The sequence below is a fragment of the Dromiciops gliroides genome, chromosome 4 (genome assembly GCF_019393635.1).
Source record: "Dromiciops gliroides isolate mDroGli1 chromosome 4, mDroGli1.pri, whole genome shotgun sequence".
In the NCBI taxonomy this organism is placed as follows: Eukaryota; Metazoa; Chordata; class Mammalia; order Microbiotheria; family Microbiotheriidae; genus Dromiciops; species Dromiciops gliroides.
In genome coordinates this window covers 401,140,731-401,167,798 of record NC_057864.1, presented here as the reverse complement: position 1 = coordinate 401,167,798, position 27,068 = coordinate 401,140,731, and the positions used below count along the sequence as shown (strand labels likewise).

Sequence of the window (27,068 nt, the reverse complement as noted above, 5' to 3'; positions counted from 1 at the left end):
TATGCTAATTACTTTAAAATGTTTGTTGAATTGCATTGGGCTGACTTGACAATAATTGCTACTTCTAATCAGCTGCCTAATTTTACACTGAATGAAGACCCAAGCAATTACCCCTTTCCTGCTGGGTAAAGTATATGGATTTCTTAACAAGTATATGCAGTTCAGAGGGTTTTATCCTTCTATTTAATTTATGCTTCTCATTCTTTTCTAGATGGTTGAGGCTGTAGTAAATCCACTGCCTTTATTAATGTATGCAGTATTATTATATTAATGTATTCAGCTACGCTTTATTCAGATGATAAACTAATAGACAAAGACGACGTCTTCTGTTCATTTATTCAATGAACTATGTATTGAATGACTTCTATATTCAGGCAACTAACTATACTAGGTGCTAGCTAAATAAACACATGCAAGTTTAAGGCAAAACCCAAACTCCTAGTTCATACTGAGATGATGTAGATACCAGTCCACAGAAGAACAGATTCTATCCTCACTTATAAAAATGTAAAGCTCTAGTTGTTTGCTGAACAAATTTGTCTGTAGTGCTTCTTTCTTATATCAGTCTTTAGTATATATTTTGTGAATATAACACAATAGCTGAAATACTGAACCCAAGCATATCCAAAGCATCTGAGCTTTCCCTAGCTCATGTTCAGATGTTTGTTTGCAAAAAGTGTTGCAACTCAAGTATATCTAAGTATTTTGAATAGGCTGACCTTGTAAAAAGAGTATAAATCCTTTGTCAGACTCAGGGGTAGAATTTGACAATATGGTTGGACACAACTTACAGGACCAAGAATATAGTTCTGCCCATGCAAGAGCTACAACACATGTCACTTATGAAAGAATCTTATTTTTTAAAAAGTTGACCAAACATTTGAAAGAACAAATTACCTGGTCTGTAAGGAGGTCTCGCAGGGTATCTTGAAGGTGGGTTCCGTAATCTTGAGTTTAGCATTCGTTGACGTAGTGAAAGCATGGGTGTGGTGGAAGAATAAGTAAGGGGAGCATGGGTGGTAGTATGCAAGGGTGTAGTGCTGATGGGACTCTGGGTACCATGGGGCCGTGGAAGAAATCTCGAAGGGGCATTTGGGAGTTGTGAGGTTCTTGGTGGAGGAACAGGACGTTTTAAAGGAGTAGAGTTCTCTTCTTCATTGGATCTTACTCTATGAGGAAAAGGAGAACTTACAGACTTCTCCTTATCCTTACCAACATTTCGATTTATGTATTTACCAGCAGAGGAAGGTGGCCACTTTGAAACTGAAGAAGAAACAGAATCTTCCTCTTTGTCCCTTCTTATATATTCTCTATCATCATCTTCATCATCATTGTTTGAGACTGACTGATGAGACTTCAGGGAAGATGACGAGGGACTTTTAGAAGGAGGCTCTACTTTTGATGGTGTGGATTGGTACCGACTCTCCTTTTTCTCCAGCTGGGGTACTATTCTGCTAGGGGCTCGAGCACGGGAATGAAAAAAAGGCAATATGGGGTTTTCATGGGTTTCTCTGGAGCTACTGGAACTGCCAGCTGGCAAAGATGAACCTGAGCCTCTGGAAGAAGGTGAAGAAGTATGTCTGCTTTGGGCCTTTTCATCAGCATTTCCAGACTGAGTCCCTATTTGCTGCTGTTTGGAAAGGGATGAGGTAGGAGATAATCCATCTTTGTGATGGGTAGAATGTGTATTTATCCTGACATCTTGGTCCTCCAATTCTGTGCTGTAATTCTGGCTATCATCATATCTACCTTCCGATTCTTGATGGCTCTGTCGGGAGGCTTGAGGTGGGAACTTCCCTCTAGAGTTGGCAGAAAGGGTAGACTGACCAGCTCTTGCTTTAAAAGAAGGGTGAGAGTTGGAATGGACATCTTGTGATGAAGAATAAGAATTTCCTGGTACAGAAAGCAATTGTTTTGATTTGGCCAATGGATTTTCCATTTCTTTACCCTGATGGTCATGAAGTTGATGTTTAGAAGTAGAAGGATGCCTTTCTGAAGAAACTGCTGCAGACCTTGAGTCTTGGCCATTCGTTACCCTTGTAGGTACACTGGACCCTGACTGGTGCTGAGATCTTGTAGAGGGCCTTACTCTGGCAGGAACCCCTTCTGTTCCTGTGTTTTGATGAGCATCTTGTGTATCAGATGAGGATGATTGAGAAGTTAATGGAGACTTCGCATTTTCTGTGAGGGGCACTTTTCGGTGGGCACTTGATACTCTCTGGGAGATTCTTCTCATGTGATCTGAACTGGGTGAAGTAGGTTGCCTTGAAGAAGAAGGCAGATGATCATTTATAATAGTAGAGGGAAGTGGTCTCTCCTCATCATCTTCTTCCCTTTCCTCCTCATCTCTATCAATATTTGAACCAACCCTAGGATCAGAAATACGATGAGAATGAACCCTAGATGATGTTGTAGATTGAGGGGAGCTAGAAGGCTGTGAGCGGGCAACTTGGCTACTGCTAACCCTGTTAGGGTATCGACTGCTGGAAGAAAATGGCCTGCGTCTGGGAAAATTTAAGTTCCCAGAGATGGGCTGACCTGCTGTCAACCTGGAGCGAAAGGTGGAAGAGGTAGAATCTGTCTGCCTCTTTTTATCCTCTGCATCATAGTCTTCATTGCCATCATCGTCTGAGCCATTTCTTTCATCTGGTATCTGCTTCATTGAGGGGAGGTGTGAGTGGGTGGGACGATGGCGAGCTGGAGAAGAAAGTGTGGACTGCGATGGAATGGCAGAGTTGATGGCTCTTGCCTCCTGATCATTTTTCAGCACACGAGAATGAGATCCAGAGTGAAATCTGGTTGGCAACGCCCTTGGAGTTCCCCCATGGGAAGAAGTTCTTGTTGCTGGGACTAGAAAACTTGGTTTCTCCTCCCAATTCTCTGATGGAGCATTTGTATGAGCAGGCAAATGTGATTTTCCTTCACCATGTGTAGGACTTTTCTCCCGGTGTGTGACAGACTGTCGATTTGATGGTACAGTCAACCGAGAACGCTCTGTAGTTTGAGAAGCTGGTTTCCCAGGTGACAGATATTTTGAGTGCAGAGGGTCTTTAATATGTCTTTCTTTCTTGTCATCGTCATCATCCACTGGGTCATTACTAGTGTTTTCGTGAGATGGATTAACAGAAGTGACTCTGGAAGAAGGATGATGAGAGTTACGCATTCTCAAATGCTTGGTTTCATCATCGTGGAGAGATGAGGATGATGGAGATGTAGAAGCAGACTGTGAATCCTGAGAGGAAGATGAAAAATCACGTGAATCTATGTTTGTCTTCTGGGGTAATGTGGGAATGCGAGCTCTCACTGGGGTCCTTCCAGGCCCTAAGACAGAATGAAAGGATCTACTTGGTAATGATGGCCTAACATTTCTCTTGGTATCTTGGATCCTAGACTGTGCTGTTGGTGACTCTGAATGAGAATGTAAGTCATCATCAGTGACTTCGGTTGACTGGAGGTCAGAGCCTAATTCTGCTTTCTTTTTAGGGGGTAACTGTGATTTACTGAGGACCTCACTATTAGTCAAAAGTTTATTCTTTAAATCACGAAGTGGGGCTTTTGCATCTCTCCCCTTGGGGGAAAGAGATGAATGAATGTGTTTAGAGGAGGGAACTTTTTGTGAAGGCTCAGGCTTCTTAGGATCCAATTTGTCTTCCATAGTCGTTCTCTGATGAGCATTTGGATCACTGGTGACAGCTGCAAGAGAGTTGTATAGAAAATTAACCACAGCTATAAGGCAATAAATAATTATTTATGATAGCATGAGAGAAAGGATAGAATCAACCACTAAAAACATACCAACTAATCTATTAGAATAACAAATAACTTTTTTTTTCCTGGTCACAATAACCAAAAGGAAAGATGTATTTCCCTTTATGTAAGATACATGATCTGAAGGGGATAAAAAAGAGTAAATAATTTGAATTTCTATAAACTGGATCAGGTTTTAAACATTTTAAAAGAATTTTATTCCTTTATACTTAATAGCAATATTTAGATTAATCATGAGGTGAATCCTTTAGTTAAGCAAAGGATCTGTTTGTAATGTGAGTAATCAACTCCAAATTATCTGCTTTGTAAGTTCAAATTTTGCATATCAGTTTGTATTAAAGTAAGCTACCCAAATATAATTTTCAAAGTGTCCTAAATGAGATGGAGCAGTGTGGCACAGGCATTAAGAAGTCCTGGGTGAAAATCCTGCCTCTGTCATTTTTGAGTTATATGACCATAGACAAGTTGGCAAATCTCCATGTGCCCCAGGTAATGCCATTAGATTTAGCTAAAAAGTCATTGTTGTGTTTCATTGGTGGAAAGAGTTTCCAAAATTTTAGTTTCCCACACTGACAAAATTACACAGACCTTCCCCATAGTTGCATACTAATAAGCTAGAATAGGGCGTTGTTGTTTTTTTGTTTGCAGGTTAATGAGTGTTAAGTGACTTGCCCAGGGTCACACAGCTAGTAAGTGTCTAGTGTCTGAGGTCATATTTGAACTCAGGTCCTCCTGAATCCAGGGCCGGTGCTTTATTCACTGCGCCACCGAGCTGCCCCCTAGAATAGGTTTTAATATATGCTAAGGGATAAGAATAATTTTGATACTGAATTACTGTTACCCAAAATTACACAAAGTAGAGTACCTGACCCACATGTTGTACTCTCAAAGTCACCAAAAGGCTTTCACATTCCCTGTTCTCCAACATATGCCCTCTTCCCTGTCTTCTCTGATGCCTGCATCTTCTTTCAAAAGGGACAAAACCCTCCTTTCAAAATTAGAAAGAAGGCTTAGAATGTAGCAGGCCTTAGGTGTATGGCTAATAACAGAGCCTTTCTTAAGAACAAGATTTAACTGAGGGTGGACCTGAGCGCCTAAGAGCAAGTTAGTGTTGTGGATAAAGGGTATAGAAAGGGAAGGCTGGGAGATCCAAAAGTAAACTTAATTTTCTTCAAAATTTAACTTAAGAGGTGACCAGGGTATCTCTGTGCATGGCTGGTCTTAGCAACACACAGTGAAATGGAGCATTGGCAATTACCTAGTTAATCTGGGTGTGGGTGGCCAAATAAGATCATTCATACATATGTACATAGGAAAAAAAACAGCACATTTTGGGGCCTGAGTTAACTTGACTAGATGTCAAGATTGATGGGATAAACTGACGCAGTGCCAATTCTTCCCTTCACATTTTTTTGTTCAGATATAGTTCAAGTATATACAATACAAAAAAACCTTAAAACCAGTATTTTGGTCCAGGGAGAACAAAATAAGCATAGCAACACCGAAAGTGCCCATATTTGACATCTAAACCATTTCCCTTTTGTTTTCAATATAAAGTTAGAGCATGATATCAGTTCAATTAAATTAATGACATCTTCATCTCACATGGGGAATTCAATGCAATCTGCTAAGAAAAATTCTTTTTTTTTTTTTTTTTTGTGGAGCAATGAGGGTTAAGTGACTTGCCCAGGGTCACACAGCTAGTAAGTGTCAAGTGTCTGAGGCCGGATTTGAACTCAGGTCCTCCTGAATCCAGGGCCGACACTTTATCCACTGCGCCACCTAGCTGCCCCAGCTAGTAAGTATCAAGTGTCTGAGGTCAAATTTGAACTCAGGTCCTCCTGAATCCAAGGCCTGTGCTTTATTCACTGCGCCACTTAGCTGCCACCAAAAATCTATTTTTAAAGGATTCACTATGTAAGATTATTTTTTCCCCTTTTAGAAATTTCAATGCAAATTTGTGATAAAATCATAAATCCAACAGATCTTGATTGAGGACTATAATTTAAAGTAACACAAGACAAAGAGCCAGAATGATACGTGAGAGACAAAGACACAGTGAGAGAGTGATGAATACAAGATGCTTACTTGTTGGCATAGCGACAATGAAGGCTTTAGACTGAGGACCCTGTCCTCTCCTGTTTGCGGCCCGGATTTTGAAAAGATAGCGTTCCCCAGGCTGCAGACCATCCACTATGGCAGAAGTAGTTTCGCCAGGATAGGTGAGGGACTTTGCTCCAAATGGTTTGAGAGCCGGGGCGTATGAAAGAATGTATTCTGAAATGATTTGGCAGACGGTTGGAAGGAGGAAACTGAAAACAGTCCTGTGTCCAGCAGACAGACTGTATGGGTAGGATGAATTAGAACGTGCATTACTAAAATTAAAACACTAGCGATGCACGTCAAGTCAACAGCCGGAGTACAAAGACATGAGAGAAGTTGAACTAGCATTCATTCAGACTCCCAGACAGGATATGTAGTTAATTAGCTAGCAATTTTATATTTTAAGTTAAGCATATGAAATCCGGGAGACAAATCTTAATGGGATTTATCAAAAAATATTTATACAGTTCTTTTCCTTATTGCCTATTACCTTGTAATTTGCTGTAATGGAAAAAAATCAAGTGAGAAGCAACAGTTACTGGAAATTGATTCCAATTAGCTGGTAAGAGTTTTAAATATTTTTGTTTACTAAATTGTGATTATTTAATGTTAGTGCCTTAGTTGCCAAATTGCTGAATTAATCTAGATAAATTCCAGATTGAGAAGGCATTTATGTACAGTGGCAATTATAATATTTTAATCAAGGTATACAATGATAAAATTTCTTTGATAACATTCAAAAGGTAGGATGAGTCATCTAATATTACTTCTGTTTCAGTCCTATAGAGGATATTTCAATCATGTAATGACATTCTGATGCTAATACTCTGAAAATAAAACATTATATTTAGTAATAATGAAATAAAATGTCTTTGCTACAGAAATGATTCAGTAGTACAAATTATCCTAAAATGTTTTGTTTTTTTCAATACCAACCAAAAATACAAGCTTATTTTCTTTTCAGTGCAACTGGTGATTTCTCCTTTGTATAACAGTCATTTGTGGTAGTTAAAAGTTAAGAAATGGAAAGTTAAGAAATCCATTATTCAAACCCATATTGGTAAAATAAGGAGATGGGATTATACCTTGTTGAGTGATGGATAGTAAAAGACTCCAATCACACATAATTCTATATCTATATTCTATATTCTATAGTATCACTCCCTATATATAACTTCAAGATCTGAAATTCATAATAACTATTGCAGTTATTATGAATTTCAGATCTTGAAACTTCTTTTTTTAAGTGACAAGAATGCCAGTCTAGGGATGGATGGGAAATGTGAACAGAGAGGAGTTATTCAGTCAGATGCTTTTTTGCTTTAGGAACTCAGTGGTGACTGTGCTTTCTGGCTATGTACTCAAATGGCTACTAACCAGAAATTCCTTCCAGTGTTTAAACTGGAACCAGAGTGAGAAAAATGAAAAACCACGTAACAAAAGAGACAAAACACTAGACAAAAGTAGTAAATTGTCTCAAAATAGAAAAGGCCTGGATGACATTGATGGCTTCTTAAGTGGGACCTTTTCTATCTCACATCAATAAGGGACCATGTGTTCAAACTAATATGCAGTTAGCCCACATACAAATACATACATAGCATGTATGTATATGTGTGTATATATGCATATCTTTATATGTGTCTATCTTTGTATATAACCATGCACATTATAAAGGGCAAGATTTGTTTACTCTATTCTCAGAAAATATATTTGAGAATTGACAAGCTGAGAACAGTTTATTCAGTTTGTATATTTTAAATGTAATTATATTTTAAAACCATATTTCGTCACTAAGGGACTTGGATGAAAAGAATATAAATCCATCATCACTAGGCATTCTCACATACTTCCCTAATTAGTTAAGGATATTTGTGGTTAACGCTGGGTTTTTCAGTTCCTCTGTGGTACAGTGAATAGGTCACACATACATAACACTTTAAACTTCAGAGCATTGTTTTGATGGGTTAAAAAGACAGTGCCACAAACATGAAATTAAGACATGAAGGATAACACAAGAAGCTGGGTATTGGGGGAAATGGGCAAAACTAATTTTTGGGTGCAATCATCTTGATTGCCTAGAAAATAATTGCATCAAATGTCCTTCTTCTCAAGATTAAAACTCTCTACTAGGCAGGCTACTTCCCTAGTTGCTTTTCAGATAAGATGAATACCCAGTATTGATCAATCATATGGTACTTCAGGTATACAAGCATAAGTTACTTCCACTTCCTCATGCATTTTTGTACAATAAACTTCCTCCTACCTTTGACTCTCCCCTCTGTCTCTGGAAGTGCATCCCAAGAAGCAGTGACAGCAGTTTGTTTGCCTTTTAATGGACGGACATCCAAGTTTTCAGGTGCTGTGGTAGGAGCTATAAAAGAACAAATTACTCAAAAAGGTAAATATTATATGGAGAAAATGACTATTAAATACATCCTGATGCTGCTGTTCCATGGGGCGTTGCAGAGTCTAAAAAAGCAAATGAGACATGCTGACAGTCCTTGGTAGACAAACATTATTCAGACAGATGTCACTGTGTTTGTCAGTGTACGTGTAGGAAGCAAGTACACAACTGAGGCTGATGAAACAGCAATTTGTATGACTACTGTCATTATCTATGAAGTAGATAAAATATGAGTTAAAATAATCCAGCTAATAGTTTTAGAGGTTCCACTCATCAAGTATTCATTGGATAATAATAAGGGCTAGCATCTATAGTGTACTTTAAAGTTTGCACAGCAGTTGACAAACATTATCTCGTTTTCTGCTTGTAACAATCCTGGGAGGTGTGTCTTATTGTTATCTCCATTTTACAGTTGAGGAAACTGAGGCAAACAAAGGTTAAGTGGCTCGCCTAGGCTCACACAGCGAGTGTCTAAGACTAGATTTGTCCAAATTCCTCATTTTACAGATAAGGGAACTGAGGCCCACAGAGATATTTGACCCGAGGTCAAATATCTACTAAGTGTATGAGGCAGGATTCAAACCCAGGTCTTCCTGAGTCCAAGTCAAGTATTCAATCCATTAGACCATTTCAGCTGGAGTTTTAAAGAGATTATTGAAACAGCCCAAAGAAGGTTATATATAGACCAACCTTCTCACCTTTGGCAATAGGGGAAATTTTGGACAACATATTGATACTCTCTGGGCCTCGTCTATAAAATGAGGAGAATGGATAACCCAATTTCTATGTTCCCTTCCAAGTGCAATCCTATAATCTATGATCTGAAATTATAAAGATATGCTGCAAAGTGTAGCTTCAGTACATGAATTCTCAGAATCAAGAATAGGCCTTCATCCTGAGAGAAACTATCTTCCCTTCTATAGTCACGATAATGCACAAGGGCTATTTATCTACATTATGCAAGTGTTATTTAATGGACTCCATATGTCGAAAGAATAGAAATTTAATATAAAAATTCAGCACAGGGCAAAGCATGTGCCCAGGGAAATGGTCAATCAACAACTTTGTGTTTATACATGGAAACTTTATGAAAGAATTTAAAGCCAACTTCTCTAAAAGGAGTGTCCTTTCTGGTGCTTTGTTATGCTTGGACACTAATAACTTTGGTGCCTTGGGACTATATTCTCTATAAATCCTACTGCAGGGGCATCTCACAGATAGAAAATTCAAAGACCCCATTTAAATACAAACCAGATTCTGGTGTTCTTTGAAAGACGGAAGTACTCCATTTGCCATCTCTTTCACCCTGTGAAATACGGACTGCGAATTCATACATGGTATCTGGAATCAAGTCCTCGATCAGAGTCCTTCTTCCAGAAATCTGCTTATAGTCCCACCTTGCCGATTCTCCTTTCTCTCGATAGCGCACGGTATACTGCCTGTTGATGAGAAATGGTTCAGGGTTGGCATTCATTCAACAAAATCCTCTGGGAATGAACACTTGCTGTCCTTCCCCCTCTTTATTGATTTTGTAGCCTCTGCAAGGAATCAATCTTTGCTTATATTTATCAGCCCAGGAAATCAATTGAAATCCCCAGTAGAAGTGCTGTCTGTAGATTTTGAGGCTGAGAAAGATAAGACCTGGCATTTTTGGAAAGAGATCCTCCCACGGGCCCTGAAGCTATAGGATCGAAAAATGTGATACAAGTTGGGAAATCCTGCTGCCTGCAGAAGAGGTAAGGTAGTCAGGGATAGAAAAATACACCAGTATTGTACCATAAGGAAAGCCATGGAAAAATACTAGGCAGACACCAAGGTGGGTGTGAGATGGGAAAACAGGCTCATCACTAGTTGGGACACAAAAAACAAAACAAATTGCATGCCCCAGGCAGACATTAGAAAATCCTAAAAAGTGGACACAGGGAGCTTATGCTCTGAGAAGAAAAGGCATCTTCAACCCTTTAGGGCTTCATCTTCACAACACAGTTTATTGCATGTCCTTCCCATGCAATCTCCTTCATTGGCACCTCTGCAATAAGCAAGTGATTATAAATAAGATTGTATCATTCACAAGGATGGTACTGAACATTAATTAACATGACAGCTCAGCTCTGAAAAGCAAGATGTCTGAAATCAGAAGGTTTGAGCAGAGATTTTTTTCATCACACTGAATGTCTCTCAATAAAGAAAACCAAGACCCAATAAAATAAGTGAGAATACCTAGATGCAACTGTCCTTTTCTGTTTTTCCACAACAGGATCTACCCAGGCAACAAGGACTGACTGAGATGACATAACTCGAACACTTATGTCTTCAGGCTCTTCTAGCTCATCCTCCTCTGAAATGACAAAACAAAGCAATTACAGCAAAATCTAGGAATTCTCTGACAAATCACTATTGAATCCAGCCCATTGACTAGTGTTGGGAAAAGATGGAAGGAAGGAAGGAAGGAAGGAAGGAAGGAAGGAAGGAAGGAAGGAAGGAAGGAAGGAAGGAAGGAAGGAAGGAAGGAAGGAAGGAAGGAAGGAAGGAAGGAAGGAAGGAAGGAAGGAAGGAAGGAAGGAAGGAAGGAAGGAAGGAAAAAAGGAAGGGAATCTCTCATTCATTTTTAAGTGAGACTGAGTAAAGACTTAAGCAATTATCTGTTTGATCAATATAGAAAATTTAAGTCAAAATAAATCTCCAACCTAAAAGGCAAGGCATTTCACCTTATTATCCTGACCACTTAATAAAGAATAAATACATAATAAAAGGAACTTTATTCTGCTCAACGATGCTATTTAAAATTCCGTATTTTATCAATTTATAACACAATATTCTTAGCCCTACTTTGGGGGTAGGGGCAGGGCGGAATTAGGAACTAGTTAAAATGGCATTAATTGATGACATTAGCATGGAATGATCATCCTGAGTCAATTAATTGAAAGTATTGGGGCATGGGGGCAGCTAGGTGGTGTAGTGGATAAAGCACCAGCCCTGAATTCAGGAGGACCTGAGTTCAAATGTGGCCTCTGACACTTGACACTAGCTGTGTGACCCTGGGCAAGTCACTTAACTCTCATTGCCCTGCAAAAAAAAAAAAAAAGGGGAAAAAGGAAAAAAGTATTGGGGCAGTGTAAGGGATAGATCTGTAAACTCTGAGTAAGGAAGACTGAGGTTTGAATGTTGCCTTTGGTCATTATCTGCCATACAATCCTGGGCAAGTCATTTAACTTCTTCTAAACCTCAATCTTGCCTTCTGTAAAATGGAGAAATATTAGAACCAACCTAACAGGTTTGTTGTGAGGATCAACTTAGATAATTTATGTAAAGTACTTCACAAATTTTAAAGCATAATATAAATATCAGCTATTATTATTGGTGTGGTTCAATCTTGGATTAGAGAAACTGAAATCATGTTGTTGTCAAGTTAGTTTTAGTCATGTCTACTCTTCATAACCCCATTTGGGGTTTTCTTGACAAAAATACTGGAGAGGTTTGCCAATTCATTCTCCAGCTCATTTTACAGATGAGGAAACTGAGGCAAACAGGGTTAAGTGACTTGCCCAGGGTCACAAAGCTAGTAAGTATATGAGGCTGGATTTGAACTCAAGTATTCCAGACTCCAGGCCTGGGGCTCTATCCACTGTGCCACCTAGCCATTAATTTTCACACTTCTGAATTAATGGGGGAAAATTATGGGAATATATGAAAGGCTTATTTCTTCCTTGAATAATAGCCCAGAAAAGAATGTATAATTTATTGGAAAGCATGGCATAGTGGGTAGAGAGCTAGCCTCTGATTTCAGGATGTGCCTCTGACACATGCTGGATATGTGGCCATGAACAACTCACTTAACATTTCAGTGGCCCAGAGAGCTCTCTAACCCCATCAGTTGCAGAATAGTTGTCGACCTACATTTGTAGAGAGAGTTTCCTCATTATGAGTTCCCTACATTTAATGATTCTCTACTCAGGCAGGTCTGTACAAAAAAAAAAAAAAAAGAGGAAAAATACCAACAGGAATAACTAAAAATCAAAATACCTGTAAGTAAGCGGGGAAAGCTGAGAGAAGAAAATTCTCCCACTATAAAGAATAAGTGACACAGTTCTCAAATGTAGAGTCTGGGATTGCCTGTGAAACAAAGCTGCAATTTGCTTTTATTAAAACATTTTACAATAATTTTGTAAACGAATTTCAAACAAACACAGATGTGTGTATATATAGTCAAACAGAGATATATCTATTGGCTATGAGCCACTGCATGAGTCATTAATTGCTTTGCATACTTTACTATGCTAACAATTTTCTATATACAATATGGGTGATTACTAGCAGAAGACCAATATGGATTGGTCTTATCTCATGCTTTCACTCTCCATACATCTATTCAACCCTTCCACCATCTTGTTTAGAATTGCTGTTACCAAGAGATGGTTTCTGTGGAATCTGCACTGAAACTTTAGTTGGAATAGATATGTTACATTGGACCTTATTTATCATTTAATGACACCTTCCTATTTGAGGTATGTAAGTAAGCTACATTTCAGGGATGAGGTGTATCACCAAGACCAAGCCAATATATGACTAAAAGGGGAAAAAATATTAATTTTTAGAAAGATGCTCAAGTTTCTCCAGAATCTGATTATTTATTCATTAGGATACAGCCATCTCATCAGCACCAAACTCATCACACGTAACGATCTGCCAGTTAATCCAAAAGTATTTACAGAAACGTACCTTCAGTTTTTCGCTTGGTCAAAGCAGCCCTATACACAGGCTGGCTCTGCCCCTGGGAGTTCATAGACTGCAAGGAGACCACATACACCGACTCAGAGGCTACCAAGAAAAGAAAAAGACATTTCTGCAACCCTTTTCCCATCACTAATAGAAGGATTTGAGGATAGAATTAAGCTCTGTTTCTATTTGTGTGAGAGGAAGCACCCTGTAGTGGCTGAGAAAGCAAGCCCCAAAGCCAGAAAGACCTGGATTTAAGTCCTGCCTATGACATATTGGCTGTGTCACTTTGGTAAGTCACTTAACCACTCAGTGATCCAGGCAACTTTGAAAGGTTACAAGTTAGAGAAGGTATAGATCTACAATGATAAAAGTTCCCTCTTCTAGAAGTTCCCTATAGCAATGAAATCACAGACCCAGGCACTGTCCTCTATGTAAGTGTTCCCACTTGTAAATGTCATCCTTCCAACCCTCTTCCTTCTATTCATTCTAGGGTTAGATCATTATCTATCTTCATTGTGTACCCAAGATCTATATAAGAATGAGATAACATGATGGATTACCAGTCCAACTACAGACCATGATCAGATTTGAACACAAGGAAAAGTAATCTTGCAGTGGGGTGAAATACAAATCAAATAACAGAGAGACCGGGGGAGAGGGGATTGAGGGCTGATTAGAAAATAATTTGGAAATGCTCCAAATCTCTATTGATGAGAGAAATGCAAATTAAAACAACTCTGAGGTCGTACCTCACCCCTATCAGATTGGCTAACATGACAAAAAAAACCGAAAATAATATATGTTGGAGAAGCTGTGGAAAAAATGGAACATTAATGCATTGTTGGTGGAGCTGTGAACTGAGAGAGCAATTTGGAACTATGCCCAAAGGGCTATGGGACTGTTCATACCCTTTGACCCAGTGGTACCACTGCTAGGTCTGTATCCCGAAGAGACCACAGAAAAGGGAAAAGGACCTACATGCACAAAAATATTTATAGCAGCTCTCTTTGCAGTGGCAAAGAATTGGAAACCAAGGGAATGTCCATCAATAGAGAAATGGCTAAACAAGTCGTGGTATATGAATGTAATGAAATACTATTGTGCTGTAAAAAACAATGAGCAGGAGGAGTTCAGAGAAACCTGGAAGGATTTACATGAACTGATGCTGACTGAGAGGAGCAAAACCAGGAGAACATTGTACACGGTAACAGCAACATTGTGTAATGAACAATGGGGATAGACTTGGCTCTTCTCAGCAGTGCAATAATCCAAAACAGTTTCAAAGAACTTGTGATAGAAAATGTTCTCAAGATCCAGAAAAAAAGAACTGTGAACTATGAATGCAAATTGAACCATACTGTTTCTACTTTTGGACTGGTTTTTTCCTTCTTTTTTAAGGTTCTTCCCTTATGCTCTGATTCTTCTTTCACAAGATGACTAATGTAGAAATATGCTTAATGTGAATGTACATATACAACCTATGTCAGACTGTTTTCCATCTTGGGGAGGAGGGAAGGAAGGGAGGGTGGGAGAAAAAATTTTTGGAATTAAAAATCCTGTGAAAACAAATATTGAAAACTATCTTTGTATGTAACTGGAAAATAATAAAATACTTAAAAACATTTTTTAAAGAAAAAAATAATAAAATAATTTGGGTTTATCCTAGTGTGGGATCAAAGTGGGAATGGTCAGAAAAGTAGATATCAAATAGATACCAGAGGAAGGTTTGACAAGACTAGACAAATGATTGCTTGTAGAATGTGAAGCAGAAAAGAATCATAGGAGACAAGGGAATGATAGTACAATTAATAGACATAAAAAACTTAGAAGAAGCAGATTAGTGAAAATATGGTCAATTCTACCTTTGGGCACACTAACTCTGTGGTGCCAACAAGACATCCAGGTGGATATATCTAGTAAGTTTTTGGAAATGAGAATATGGTGTTCAGGAATGGCTGGAAATCATCTGCATAGAAATCATAAGCCATGGGAGTAGATAAGGATGATAATAGGGGAGTGATTAGACAGATAACAGATGGGAGCCATGGACAAAACCTTAAGGAAAATCAATAGTAAGGAATCAGGAAGAAGTATCAGACAAGAAAACAAATAATAGATCCAGAAAGAGGAAAACATAAAAGACAATGTGATATTCACAGAAACCAAAAAGAGAATAACAAAAAGAAAAAGAGGGTTAATAGTGTCAAATGCATTCAGCATTTGGCACAGTGCCTGGCACATAGTTGGTACTAAATGTTTGTTGATTGACTGATTAAAATTCTATAAAGCAAGAGGATGAGAATAGAGAGAGGACCATTGAATCAAGAGGTTAGTCATTGGTACCTTTCGTGTTGGGGCCAGAGATTAGAGGTAGAGGCCTATAAAATGAATGAGTGGTAAGAATGTGATAGCATCTTCTTTCTCAAAAAGTTTGGTAGAAATTTCTGCCAAGGATAAAATTAATTACTATTAGAAAAGCATCTTAGGGTAGGGTGATTACTATTTAGAAGAAAGAAAAAACCAAATATACATGAAGCTAAAAGGAATTTATGAAGCCAAATAATTTTTTTTTGGTGGTGTTATTCTCAAAATGTGTTAAATATGTATGTAGAGAGGGAGGAATGTGAGCAAATAAAGTCTGTGAAAGAAAATTAGTTGGATTAGAAAAGAAAGATATTCTATTCAGTATAATTTTTAATGTTTAAAAGCATCTTAAGTTATCCCCATGACTATTTTTGTTTGTTTGTTTTTTTATTTGTTTGCGAGGCAATGGGGGTTACGTGACTTGCCCAGGGTCACACAGCTAGTAAGTGTCAAGTGTCTGACGTCGGATTTGAACTCTGGTCTTCCTGAATCCAGGGCCAGTGCTTTATCCACTGCACCACCTAGCTACCCCCCCCCCGCCATGACTATTTTTTTTTAAGTGAACTAGTTCCTGAATAATAGAAGATGATCATACCATGATCAGTTAACATTTTAGTCATGCTGCAACTGCACTCACCTAGTTTTTTAATTTCATGTGCTCGTTCATCCCTTGTCAGAGGAACATAATTCATCTTCCTGCCACTTTCTCCATAGCCCAGTAGAAACCCCTGGGACCTACGTGGACTCTTCACGCCTGATGCACGTGGTGCTTTCCACTGAACAGAGAGTTTGTCATCTGAAGACCGGACTCGAACTCGCAAAGGTTTGTTTGGCACTTCCTTTTCTTAAAAAAGAGACAGAATACAAAAGTGTAGCATTTAGGATTTGATAACACACAGGTACAGTGTCTCTGCAAGCCTAGTCACAAAATTTTGGAGCTGTGTTTGCAGATAAACCCCTTGAAAACATCAAGGAAAAACATTTGACAAGAAGAATGAATGGCACTCTCGCCACCAAAAAATGGAGTAAATGAAAATTTCTGCTAGAAACCATAGTTGGTCTAAAATGTTCTCTTGCATCTTTTTTTTTCCTTTTGCACTCCTCTCCCTCCCCAAATTTAAGCCCAATAAGATCAATGCAATATCATCTGAGAAGAGTTAAAGGTCAATGAAGGTGTATATAACATTACAGGACTAACACATACAACTCTCCATTAGAAATCCAATCCACATAGAAAATAATGGATTCTCTTGACTTGTTATTACTTGATTTCTGCTTTAGTTACATTTGCCCACATTCTTGAGCTTCTGACCTTCCAGACAACACAACACAAATCTGTAATCATACTGCCCCTAACAAAGCTTTACCTTTAACCTTTTTTGCTAAATAAATATTTCTCAAGATATTCCTTAGATTATTTATGTTTTCTGAGTGATTCATCCCTGAAGCTATGTCAGTGCCTAAGTTTTTTTGGTTTCACACTAAACAAAACTCAAACTGGTAACATACATGGCACAAACATATCTACCCAATTCAGGACATGTCCTTACTTTAAGGATGAGGTTACGAAGCAGGTATTTACTAAGTCATCCCTCTCTCTACTCCCCACATTTCTCTACCCCCTTGAGTTTTGTCTGATGTAATAAAATTGGAAAGTTTGGGAAAATGTTGCAGCATTTATAGAAAAAAGTGTAGGATAGTGGATAGAGAGCCAGCTTCCAGGTCAGGAGGCCTGAGTTTGGGTCCCTTCTCTGATCTGCTGGCTTTACTACTCTGAGAAATTATATAAGTTGCAGAGAAGGTATCAACCTACATTAGAAGTGGGAGTTTCCTCACCCAGGAGGTCTTCATGGTAATCATAGTTCTAACCATCTCTCTAATCAATTTACAGAGAAGGGTTGGTTCAAATTTAAATAGAGTGTCCAAAATGATGTCTTCTTCTTTAAAAATTTAAGGTGAAATTATTCTAAATTAGGTATATTTCCTCCCTCAAAATCAAATGCTGAATAAATGATTTTTTTCAAGATTTCTTGAAATTCTGGTTCCTTCAGATTTGTGGGATTTGAGAAGCTTCTCTGTTTGTTTGTTTTGAATCCAGTATTATATAATGTGGTTTCAATTATAATTGGTTATGTTTAATATTTAATACATAAATATGTTATTTACATAATGTATATCTCTATAATTTAATTAATTATACTACTCTCCAGTACAGCCAAAACGAGTCTTCTCAATGCTCCTTACAGGACAATCCTTTGCACCGACAATCCCCCATGTCTAGAATATGCTCTCCCCTCCCCACTGCTCTTTGGGAACCCTTGTTAACTTTCAGGTTCAGCTCAAGTGGCACTTCTAGCATGAGGCCTTTCCCCATTCCTTCAGTGATGAGTGCCTTCCCCTTGGATGTGTACTTGAATCTATTTTGTATATACTTAAATGTGTGCATTAGTGTCTCCATCATTAAAATGCAAACTCCTCGAAACCCCAAAATAAATAAACAAATAGATGGAATAGTGAATAAATGGATAGATAGATGATAATCAATATATGGATAGATAGATAGATAGATAGATAAATTGATAGATAAATGGAGAGAGAGAGAGAGAGAGAGGAAAGTTGAGGAAAGATCTTCAACTGAGGTAACGCCATAGAATTCAGCCATGAGGACAAAAACAATGCAATCAGCAATAGCTAATCATCAAAACACAATAGATGCAACATCTAATAGAAATCATCCCTTAAAAAGTGCAAACAGCCAGCAAGTAATGGAGAATATAGATAAGAATATTGGCCAAAGGAAGGGTTTGTTACTACATTCCTAGAGGGCAAATCTAGTGCATGCAAATGAGCAAAAGAAGGTCATATAACTACATGCTAATTATTCTTTAAGATTCTAGTTCCCTAAAAGATCAGTGATTCCATTGGTGTTGGGTATGTTCTCTGTGAACATAGGTCCTGACCTCTTTAAACCTCAATAGGCAGTTTTCATGATTTTCTGTGACCAAAACAATTCATTGACCTTCTGACACTGAACTACATTGGTGTTTGAAGAGTGATAACACACTCTGTCACTGCGCCTTACTCAAAGCTTTCCCGGTATTCTAGAAGGCAATTAATTAACATTTCATAACATGAAATGTTATAGTCTTATGGCTTGCTATACTACTTTCATTAGACGCCTGGTGGTGCAAATAGAATAACTACTACTAATAATAACAATAATAATAACCTTTCATAGTCCTTAAAGGTTTGCAAAGCACTTTACAAATAATATCTCATTTACCCTCACAATACCTCTGGAGGGAGGTTAGGTGGTAAATGCCATTATCATCTCTATTTTTTACAAATGAGGAAACAGCAACACAGGAAAGATTAAATGACTTGCTTAGAATCAGGCAGCTAGTAACTGCCTGAAACTGGATTTGAACTCAGGATATCATCGCTACAAGTCCAGTGTTGTAGTCACAGCTTCTCCAAGCTCCCTCATTAGTGTTCTAGTCCTCTGACCAAAATAGCCTCATTGGAATAAAAAAGTTAGAGGTGTTCAGTTATAGTTTCAAGAACTAGCTCTGAAAAATGGTAAATCCCAAAAGTAATACTTAAAAAAGAACACAATTTCCAAAAGAAAATAAATTTAGAAAGTACGCAATATTCCAATTCATCCAAGATGCCAGTTGCACAGATGAATAATCAGATGAATTTCCATATTGAGAGTTCTTGTTTCATACTAATAATAAGCATTGTGTACAAGCAGATGTTTTAGGCGGTCAAAAGGGTCCAATTCAGCTGCCAAATCTTATTGAGTTTCTGAACTCCTAACTGGGTGATTTTGGCAGGAAGAAAACCTCTAATCAAGCAAAGTTTGACCTCAACAACAAGTGGCATTCCTTTCCATTGGAATTACTATTTAAAGGTTCTTGGGAGATAGAAGGCATAAGTGACAACACAGAATAGCCAAAAAGCCTTTTCATTTTTAAACTAAAGCAATTTGGGGCAAAGAGCAGTTTTCTTATTCTCATGTAAAATGAGAAACTTAACTGGATGGTCTAAAGGTTCCTCCCAGCTCTAAATCCATGATCTTGTGAAATGAAAGAGGGATTTTGATGGAGATTTTGTTGGTGTTGTTTAATAATGCGAAGAACTTTTGGAGGACATTAACAAAAAAGTAGATAACCACCTTTACTTTCCCAGGGGCTGTTTTGTTTTCCTTTAGGAAAATGTTCTGGAGTTTTGGAAATCTGATGCACACTTTAAGCTTAGATATTTATATATGGGTATAAAATGACTAAGGTAGCTAGGTAATACTGTGAAGAAATAGAATTAGGAAGACCTAAGTTCAAATCCAGCCTCATACAATGTCTGTGTGACCTTGGGAAAGTCACTCTGTCTCAGTTTCCTCATCTGTAAAAGTGGGATGATAATAGCACCTATCTCCCAAAGTTGTCATGAGGCTCAAATGAGGTAATATTTGTAAAGTGCTTTGCAAACCTTAAACCTCAATGTAAATGTTATTGTTATTATTGTTGTTATTATTGTATCCCTCCACCAATCAATCAATAAATATTTATCAAGTGCCTAGTATGCACCAAATACTATGAGCTACAAAGACAAAAATTAAATAGTAATAGAGACAATGGATTCTTCAAATTATTGATCCCTGGAAAATTGTTAGAATAGAGAACTGCTAGATTTAGTTAATAGATGGTCTATGCATATGTAGGAAAAGAAATGAGTCAACATAGGTTCTTTAAGAATGAGTCATGCCAGTCTTACCTAATTTTTGGACAAGATTATTCAGATTGATAGATCAGGAAAATGCTGTAGACACCATATGGTATAATTCAGAAAAATATGAAAAAATCCCTCATTTATCCTTGTAGACAATTAGGTAAAAATTGAACTAAATAATAGCATAGTTCTGTCATCTTAGAACTGTTTGAATAACCAGACTCTCCAGGTGCTGATTAAGAAATCAATGTCATGGAGCAGCTAGGTGGCCCAGTGGATAAAGCACTGGCCCTGGATTCAGGAGGACCTGAGTTCAAATCTGACCTCAGACACGTACTAGCTGTGTGACCCTGGGCAAGTCACTTAACCCTCATTGCCCCACCAAAAAAAAAAGAAAGAAAGAAATCGATGTTATCAAGGATAGGAGTTTCTAGTGGTTTGCTAAGGGGCTCAGTTTGGTGAGTGCTTAGCCCTGTTCTATTCAGCATTTTTAACGGTGACTTTATTTAATGACATGTTAGTCAAAATTGCAAATGATAGGAAAATGAGACTAATAACTATTATACAGGATGATTGAATTAGGATCCCAAAAGATTTCCATAAGTGAGAATAATGGATTGGGAAAACATAATAAAATGTGATTGGCATAATGTCCTGCTCTTATATTTAAATAAAAACCTATTTTACAACTACTCTCTAGGGAAGATGTCTAGAAAGCAATTCATGTGAAAAAGAAGTAGGGGGTTTAGTGTACTACAAGGTCAATGTGAGTCAACAGTGTGACATGGTAGTCAAAAAGGCCAATATCAACAGAAATATTGTGTCCAGAAGGAGTTAGGCAATAGTCCTACAGTAGTGTGACCCATACAGACCACATCTGAAGCAACGTGGTATGACAGAAAGAACTATGGCTCTGGAGTCAGGAAGACTGGAGTTCAAATCCCATCTCTTACACTTACTCTATTTTTTTATCATAAAAGTATTTTATTATTTTCTAGTTACATGTAGAAGTAGTTTTCAACATTTGTTTTTATAATATTTCTAGTTTCAAATTTTTCTCCCTCCCTCCCCTCCCTTCCCCCTCCCCAAGACAGCAAGTAATCTGATATAGGTTATATATGTACAATCACATTAAACATGTTTCTGCATTAGTCATGTGGTGAAAGAAGAATTAGAGCAAAAGGGAAAAACCTCAAAAAAGAAAAACAACAACAACAAAAACAATAGAAATAGTATGGTTCGATCTGCATCTAGATTCCACAGTTCTTTTTTTCTGGATTTGGAGAGCATTTTCCATCATGAGTCCTTTGGAACTAACTTGGATCATTGTATTGCTGAGAAGAGTCAAGTGTATCACAGTTGATCAACACACAATGTTGTTGATACTGTGTACAATGTTCTGCTGGTTCTGCTCATCTCACACAGCATCAGTTCATGCAAATCCTTCCAGGTTTCTCTTAAATCTGCCTGCTTATCATTTCTTATAGCACAATAGTATTCCATTACATTCATATACCACAACTTCTTCAGCCATTCCCCAATTGATGGGCAGTCCCTCTATTTCCAATTCCTTGCCACCACAAAAAGAGCAGCTATAAATATTTGTATACATTTGGGTCCTTTTCTCTTTTTTATGATCTCTTTGGGAAAAACACCTAATAGTGGTATTGCTGGGTCAAATAGTCCCCTTTGGGCACAGTTCCAAATTGCTCTCCAGAATAGTTGGATCAGTTCACAGCTCCAACAACAATGCATTAGTGTTCCAATTTTTCCACTGCTTCTCCAATATTTATTATTTTCTTTTTTGTCATATTAGCCAATCTGATAGGTGTCAGGTGGTACCTCAGAGTTGTTTTAATTTGCATTTCTCTCATCAATAGTGATTTAGAGCATTTTTTCATATGGCAATAGATAGCTTTGATTTCTTCTTCAGAAAACTGCCTGTTCATATCCTTTGACCATTTCTCAATTGGGGAATGACTTGGATTCTTATTTATTTATTTTTGGTGAGGCAATTGGGGTTAAGTGACTTACCCAGGGTCACACAGCTAGTAAGTGTCAAGTGTCTGAGGCCGGATTTGAACTCAAGTCCTCCTGACTCCAGGGCCAGTGCTCTATCCACTACGCCACCTAGCTGCCCCAACTTGGATTCTTATAAATTTGATTTAGTTCCTGATATATGTTAGAAATTAGGCCTTTATCAGAAATACTGGCTATAAATATTGTTTCCCAGCTTTCTGCCTCCCTTCTAATTTTGGATGCATTGCTTTTGTTTGTACAAAAACTTTTTAATTTGGGGCAGCTAGGTGGTGCAATGGATAGAGTACTGGCCCTGGAGTCAGGAGTACCTGAGTTCAAATCCAGCCTCAGACACTTAACACTTACTACCTGTGTGACCCTGGGCAAGTCACTTAACCCCAATCGCTTCACTTAAAAAAAAATAACTTTTTAATTTAATGTAATCAAAATCATCGACTACTTCATTTCCACTCTTTGTATTTTAAATATGAGACTGTGTTTCATTGTTTCAGAATTCTTCCCAAATCTTTTAAATTATTTTCCTTTAGTGATTTCTACATTACATAAAACTTCAAACACCTTTTATGATTTATTTTTTAATCATTTTCAACCATATGCACACTGAAGGAAACTTTATCCACACGTTTCAAATTTGTTCACAGTTAAATCATTTAAGTGTTTTCTCTAAGAACTCTTTAATATCCCCACAAAAACTCCTATATCTTTCTAATAAATCTCTAAGTCTTTTATCTTAAAAACAGGAAATCACAATTGCCAAGAGTAGTCAAACTCAAATCCACAAGTGCTGAGTGCATTTTTAGCTTCACAAAACAGACTTTTCTTAGTCTTTCACAATATAACATGATCAAGTGAGTTTTATTCAGAACTGGATTTATAGGAGTGATCCTCAGGTCACTGTATACTGTCCATTGAGCAAGCCAACTAGGTGAAACCTTTTCCAGATAGTCATCAGTCATAAAAAAGAATTTTTTTTAAAGCCAAATGGAATTAGAATGCGACTTCATACTATTTTGTACAAGATCAGACAAGCAAATTTCAGGATTTCCTGAGGTTTTAGAAATCAAGATAATAACTGGCATTTATATAACATTCTAAGATTTGCAAAAGGCTTTATACAGATTATCATCTTTGATCACAACAGTCCTGTAAGGTGGACATCATTATTGTTATCTTCATTTTAAGAAAAGAAAACCAAGGCTTAGAAAGGTTAAACGATATGCCCAGAGTTATACATTAATAGACAAATCATACTACTGTTAGCTTAGGAACCACAAGGATAACTCAAAGTCTTCACAGGCAGACCTCCAAGCTATTTGCCTCTGTGATACTTACAATTGTGTCTTACGTACATAACTCTCTGAAATTTGATAGGATTCAAAAAAGATGTAAAGCTGGCCAAAGTAACCCTTTTCCTCACTCCACTTAGGACCTTGATGATATCAGAGCCTACACTCCCAGAAGCTCCACAGAAGCCCCTCTCAGGACCCTCAGATGCCACATGGCTTTAGGGAAATTAAAAGTAGCTCTTAAAAAAAAGTAGCTCTTGGGGGCAGCTAGGTGGCACAGTGAATAGAGCACTGGCCCTGGAGTCAGGAGTACCTGAGTTCAAATCTGGCCTCAGACACTTAACACTTACTAGCTGTGTGACCCTGGGCAAGTCACTTAACCCCAACTGCCTCACCAAAAAAAAAAAAGTAGCTCTTTCCCTCTCATCAAAAGACTGAAGATACCTGATAAATATATAATGGCCTAGAGCAAGATATCTGGAAGGAAGCAGAAATCATTTGAGTCTGCTGCCTCACACCAGTCAAGAGGCCACTGTAAATATGGTGGTCCAAGTTTATCATCAGTCCAATTATTCATCTCTATGGGGAGACTTCACATACTCTTGAACTAGTTCCACTACTTAGTCAATTTGTTTTTTTCTTATTCTATATTAAATTGAAATCTGTTTAGCACTAAAAGTTTTCAGATTCTAAAGGACTGATGGAACACATTGGAAAGAATGCTGTCTGATGTTTATATGATCTTGCAAGTCTCTTAATTTCCCTGGGCCTAGTTTTCTTATCTGTTAAATGCACTTATCCCTAGTTTGACATTTTTAAAGTTAATGCAAAATGAGTCTTCATTAAGAGAAGCATGCTGTCTGGAAGAAGGGAGAAGGGGGGAAGTCCCATTATTCTCTGTCCTTATGAGGCCACATCTAGAGTAGTGGATTCAATTCAAGGTGCCACATTTTAGGAAGGATATTGACAAATGACTGTTGGTCAGTGGAGGAAGACTAGGATGGTACCAATACCAAATACCACTCCATAAGAGTTTTTAATGGCTTATCAATCAAGCAGCATTTACCTCAATACCTACTGTTTGCCAAGTATTGTGCCAAGAGAGTTGGAAGATCAGAAAGCACAGCTGCCTCGAGTATTTGCGAGGTTTTCATGTGGAAGAATGTAATTTGTTCTATATGGTGCCAGAGGACAGGACTAGGAGCAGTGGGTAGGAGTTATATAAACATGGATTTCAGCTTGGTTTAAGGAAAAAGTTCTTAGCAAATCATACCGTTCAAAAGTTGAATGGGCTACATCACATGGAGTTAGGTCCATAACTTTGGAGATCTCTTGAGTGGAGTTCAGATGACCACTTGCCAGTTATATAACAAAAGGGATTCCTGTTCAAGTATGGGTTTGAATAGATGACTTCTGAGATCAGTGAGTAAACAAGCATTTATCAAATGCTTAGTATGTGCTAGAACTATGCTAAGCACTAGAGAGAAAAAGAAATGCAAAACAAACAAACAAAACCTCACAGTACCTACCCTCATGAAGTATAGATTTATTTTGATTTGGGGACCCTACCTTTGGGCTGTGATTAGAAAACCTTAGGCCCTCAAGGCTTTTCTGTGTGGGAGGGGCTGGTGCCCCTCCCCCTCAGCTTCAGCTGAGCCAAAAAGCCCTGTGGGCTGTACAAGACCCCAGGTCAGACAGCTGGGAGGAGGGATCCCTAGCTCCCTCCACCCTGAGAGGATCTATCCAAGAGATCCTGGGCTCCTCCAGGCCGACCTCTGGCATAGCCTGTGCAGAGGTCCCTGGGCGCACAGCAGGGGGCACAGGCCCCTGGAGCCCTGGGTGTGGTACTCAGGAGACACCTGAGCGTCCCCTCCCACCAGCCACAGCCCTGGCTGGTGGATTATCTTGGTGTGTGTGGGGGTAAAAAAAGCCCTGAGGTTTGAGTGAAGAGAAGGAAGATTATATATAGACCTGGGAGTTAGAGAGAAGGAGGACTGACAAGATTAGAGGGGTGGCAAAGGTGGCAGAGGGCAGACTGACAGAGCAGACAGACAGAACAGGAGGCAGCAGAGAGCACAGAAGCGGTCAGCACAGGGTACAGGTTGGAGAAAGTGAAGATTAAGAGAACAGAAGGACACTGGAGCACTAGGAAACGGAAGGAAAGGTCGGTGAGAGAGAGAGACACAGGGGTTCAGCAGTGACAGTGCCGAGATGAAAGTTAGAAGCAGGGGGATAGACAAAGTGAAAGGGGCTAGAATAAAGGAGCTGATTAGTGAAAGTAGAACATACCCTAAGGCACTAGGTGGCAAAGGCCCTTATTGTATTAAAAAAGTTCCAGGCACAGCAGGTGGGAAAGAGACAAAGTGGAAAGAGACATGCTGCAATGCAGTCATGTTGTACATTTTATTTCCCTGTATTCTTTTTTTTTTTTTTTTTGCAGGCAATAGGGGGTTAAGTGACTTGCCCAGGGTCACACAGCTAGTAAGTGTCAAGTGTCTGAGGCCGGATTTGAACTCAGGTACTCTTGAATCCAGGGCCGGTGCTTTAACCACTGTGCCATCTAGCTGCCCCCCCCCCCCCGTATTCTTAATTTTAAATAGTATCTCATAAATAAACTCTGCTTTGATTATTTAGTTAAGAGGCTTCTTAATCTTTTGCTTATCAATTTGGGAGCAGTGTGGTGGAACTTTTAAACGGCCCATATTAAATTAATAGCAGTCAGATAGTCAGTTAGTCAAAAATCCCCAGATTAGTCCTCCAGTCAGATTAGCCCCCCAAATTAGGCCTAGTCAGTCAAAGTATTCTTACATTTGAATGGCAACCACGAAGGGATTTACGGCCCAATTATAATTTTTCTAAACTTATAATTTTTCATAAGTCCAATTGTATATAATTTTCTGATTAGATTAGTTACAGTTAATTATTTTTTTACAGGGTGGAGGTAACATATAAACAACTAGGCATCTAGAATATATAAAATGCATATATGGGGGAGGGAGGGAGAGAGGGAAGGAAGGAGAAGGGGAAAGAGAGATGGAGAAAGAGATTGAAATAGAGAGACAAAGATACAGAGAGAGAAACACTGAGAGAAAGGGGGGAGAGAGAGAGAGCCAGAGACAGAGAAACACAGAGGAGAGAGAGAGAGAGAGAGAAAGGGAGAGAGAGAGGTAATCTAATAGGTGAATGAATGATGGGAAGGCAAAGAAGTCCATTATTTCATCAGTATGGATACTCCTTCAACTAACACAGATCACAGTTCCTATATGCCTTCTCCTCATATACAATTCTTGCCCATGTTTTCCCACAAATTCTCTAAACTGAATCTATGCAATGATTTGGAAGTCTTCCTTGTATTATTTTAGCATCTCAGGGCTACTCATGTACAGCTCAAGCCCACTTGCTTTTCTAGTTATTCATATTCATTTCACAAATAGTGTGCTCATGCCCTACCTTCACTCCACCCAACCCTGAATATCGTAAATCACTCAACAAACTTGTATTAAGCACCCAATATTCTTTAAACCCTTAAACAGTCTCCGGTATAGGGAGCAATGTAGGCATTGGAAAATGTTCTATGTATTTGGAATCTTAGTAAAATAATTTTAACCACTAACAAAATGCCTGTATTTTTTATCCCTATTAACTAAATATAA

The 27,068-nt window shown here is 38.3% G+C and overlaps 1 protein-coding gene across 1 annotated transcript in view; it reads right to left on the bottom strand.

Moving 5' to 3' along the window:
• The window catches only part of FNDC1 (fibronectin type III domain containing 1), a 128,518-nt gene that overhangs the window by 40,900 nt on the left and 60,550 nt on the right, over window positions 1-27,068 (bottom strand). Inside the window, exons 5-11 of the mRNA XM_044004883.1 lie at window positions 15,999-16,205; window positions 12,998-13,096; window positions 10,499-10,616; window positions 9,530-9,717; window positions 8,138-8,245; window positions 5,857-6,045; window positions 898-3,693 (exon numbers count right to left, since the gene is read on the bottom strand). Coding sequence (XP_043860818.1) covers window positions 898-3,693; window positions 5,857-6,045; window positions 8,138-8,245; window positions 9,530-9,717; window positions 10,499-10,616; window positions 12,998-13,096; window positions 15,999-16,205 — 3,705 coding nt within the window. The remainder of the gene's footprint in view (window positions 1-897; window positions 3,694-5,856; window positions 6,046-8,137; window positions 8,246-9,529; window positions 9,718-10,498; window positions 10,617-12,997; window positions 13,097-15,998; window positions 16,206-27,068) is intronic.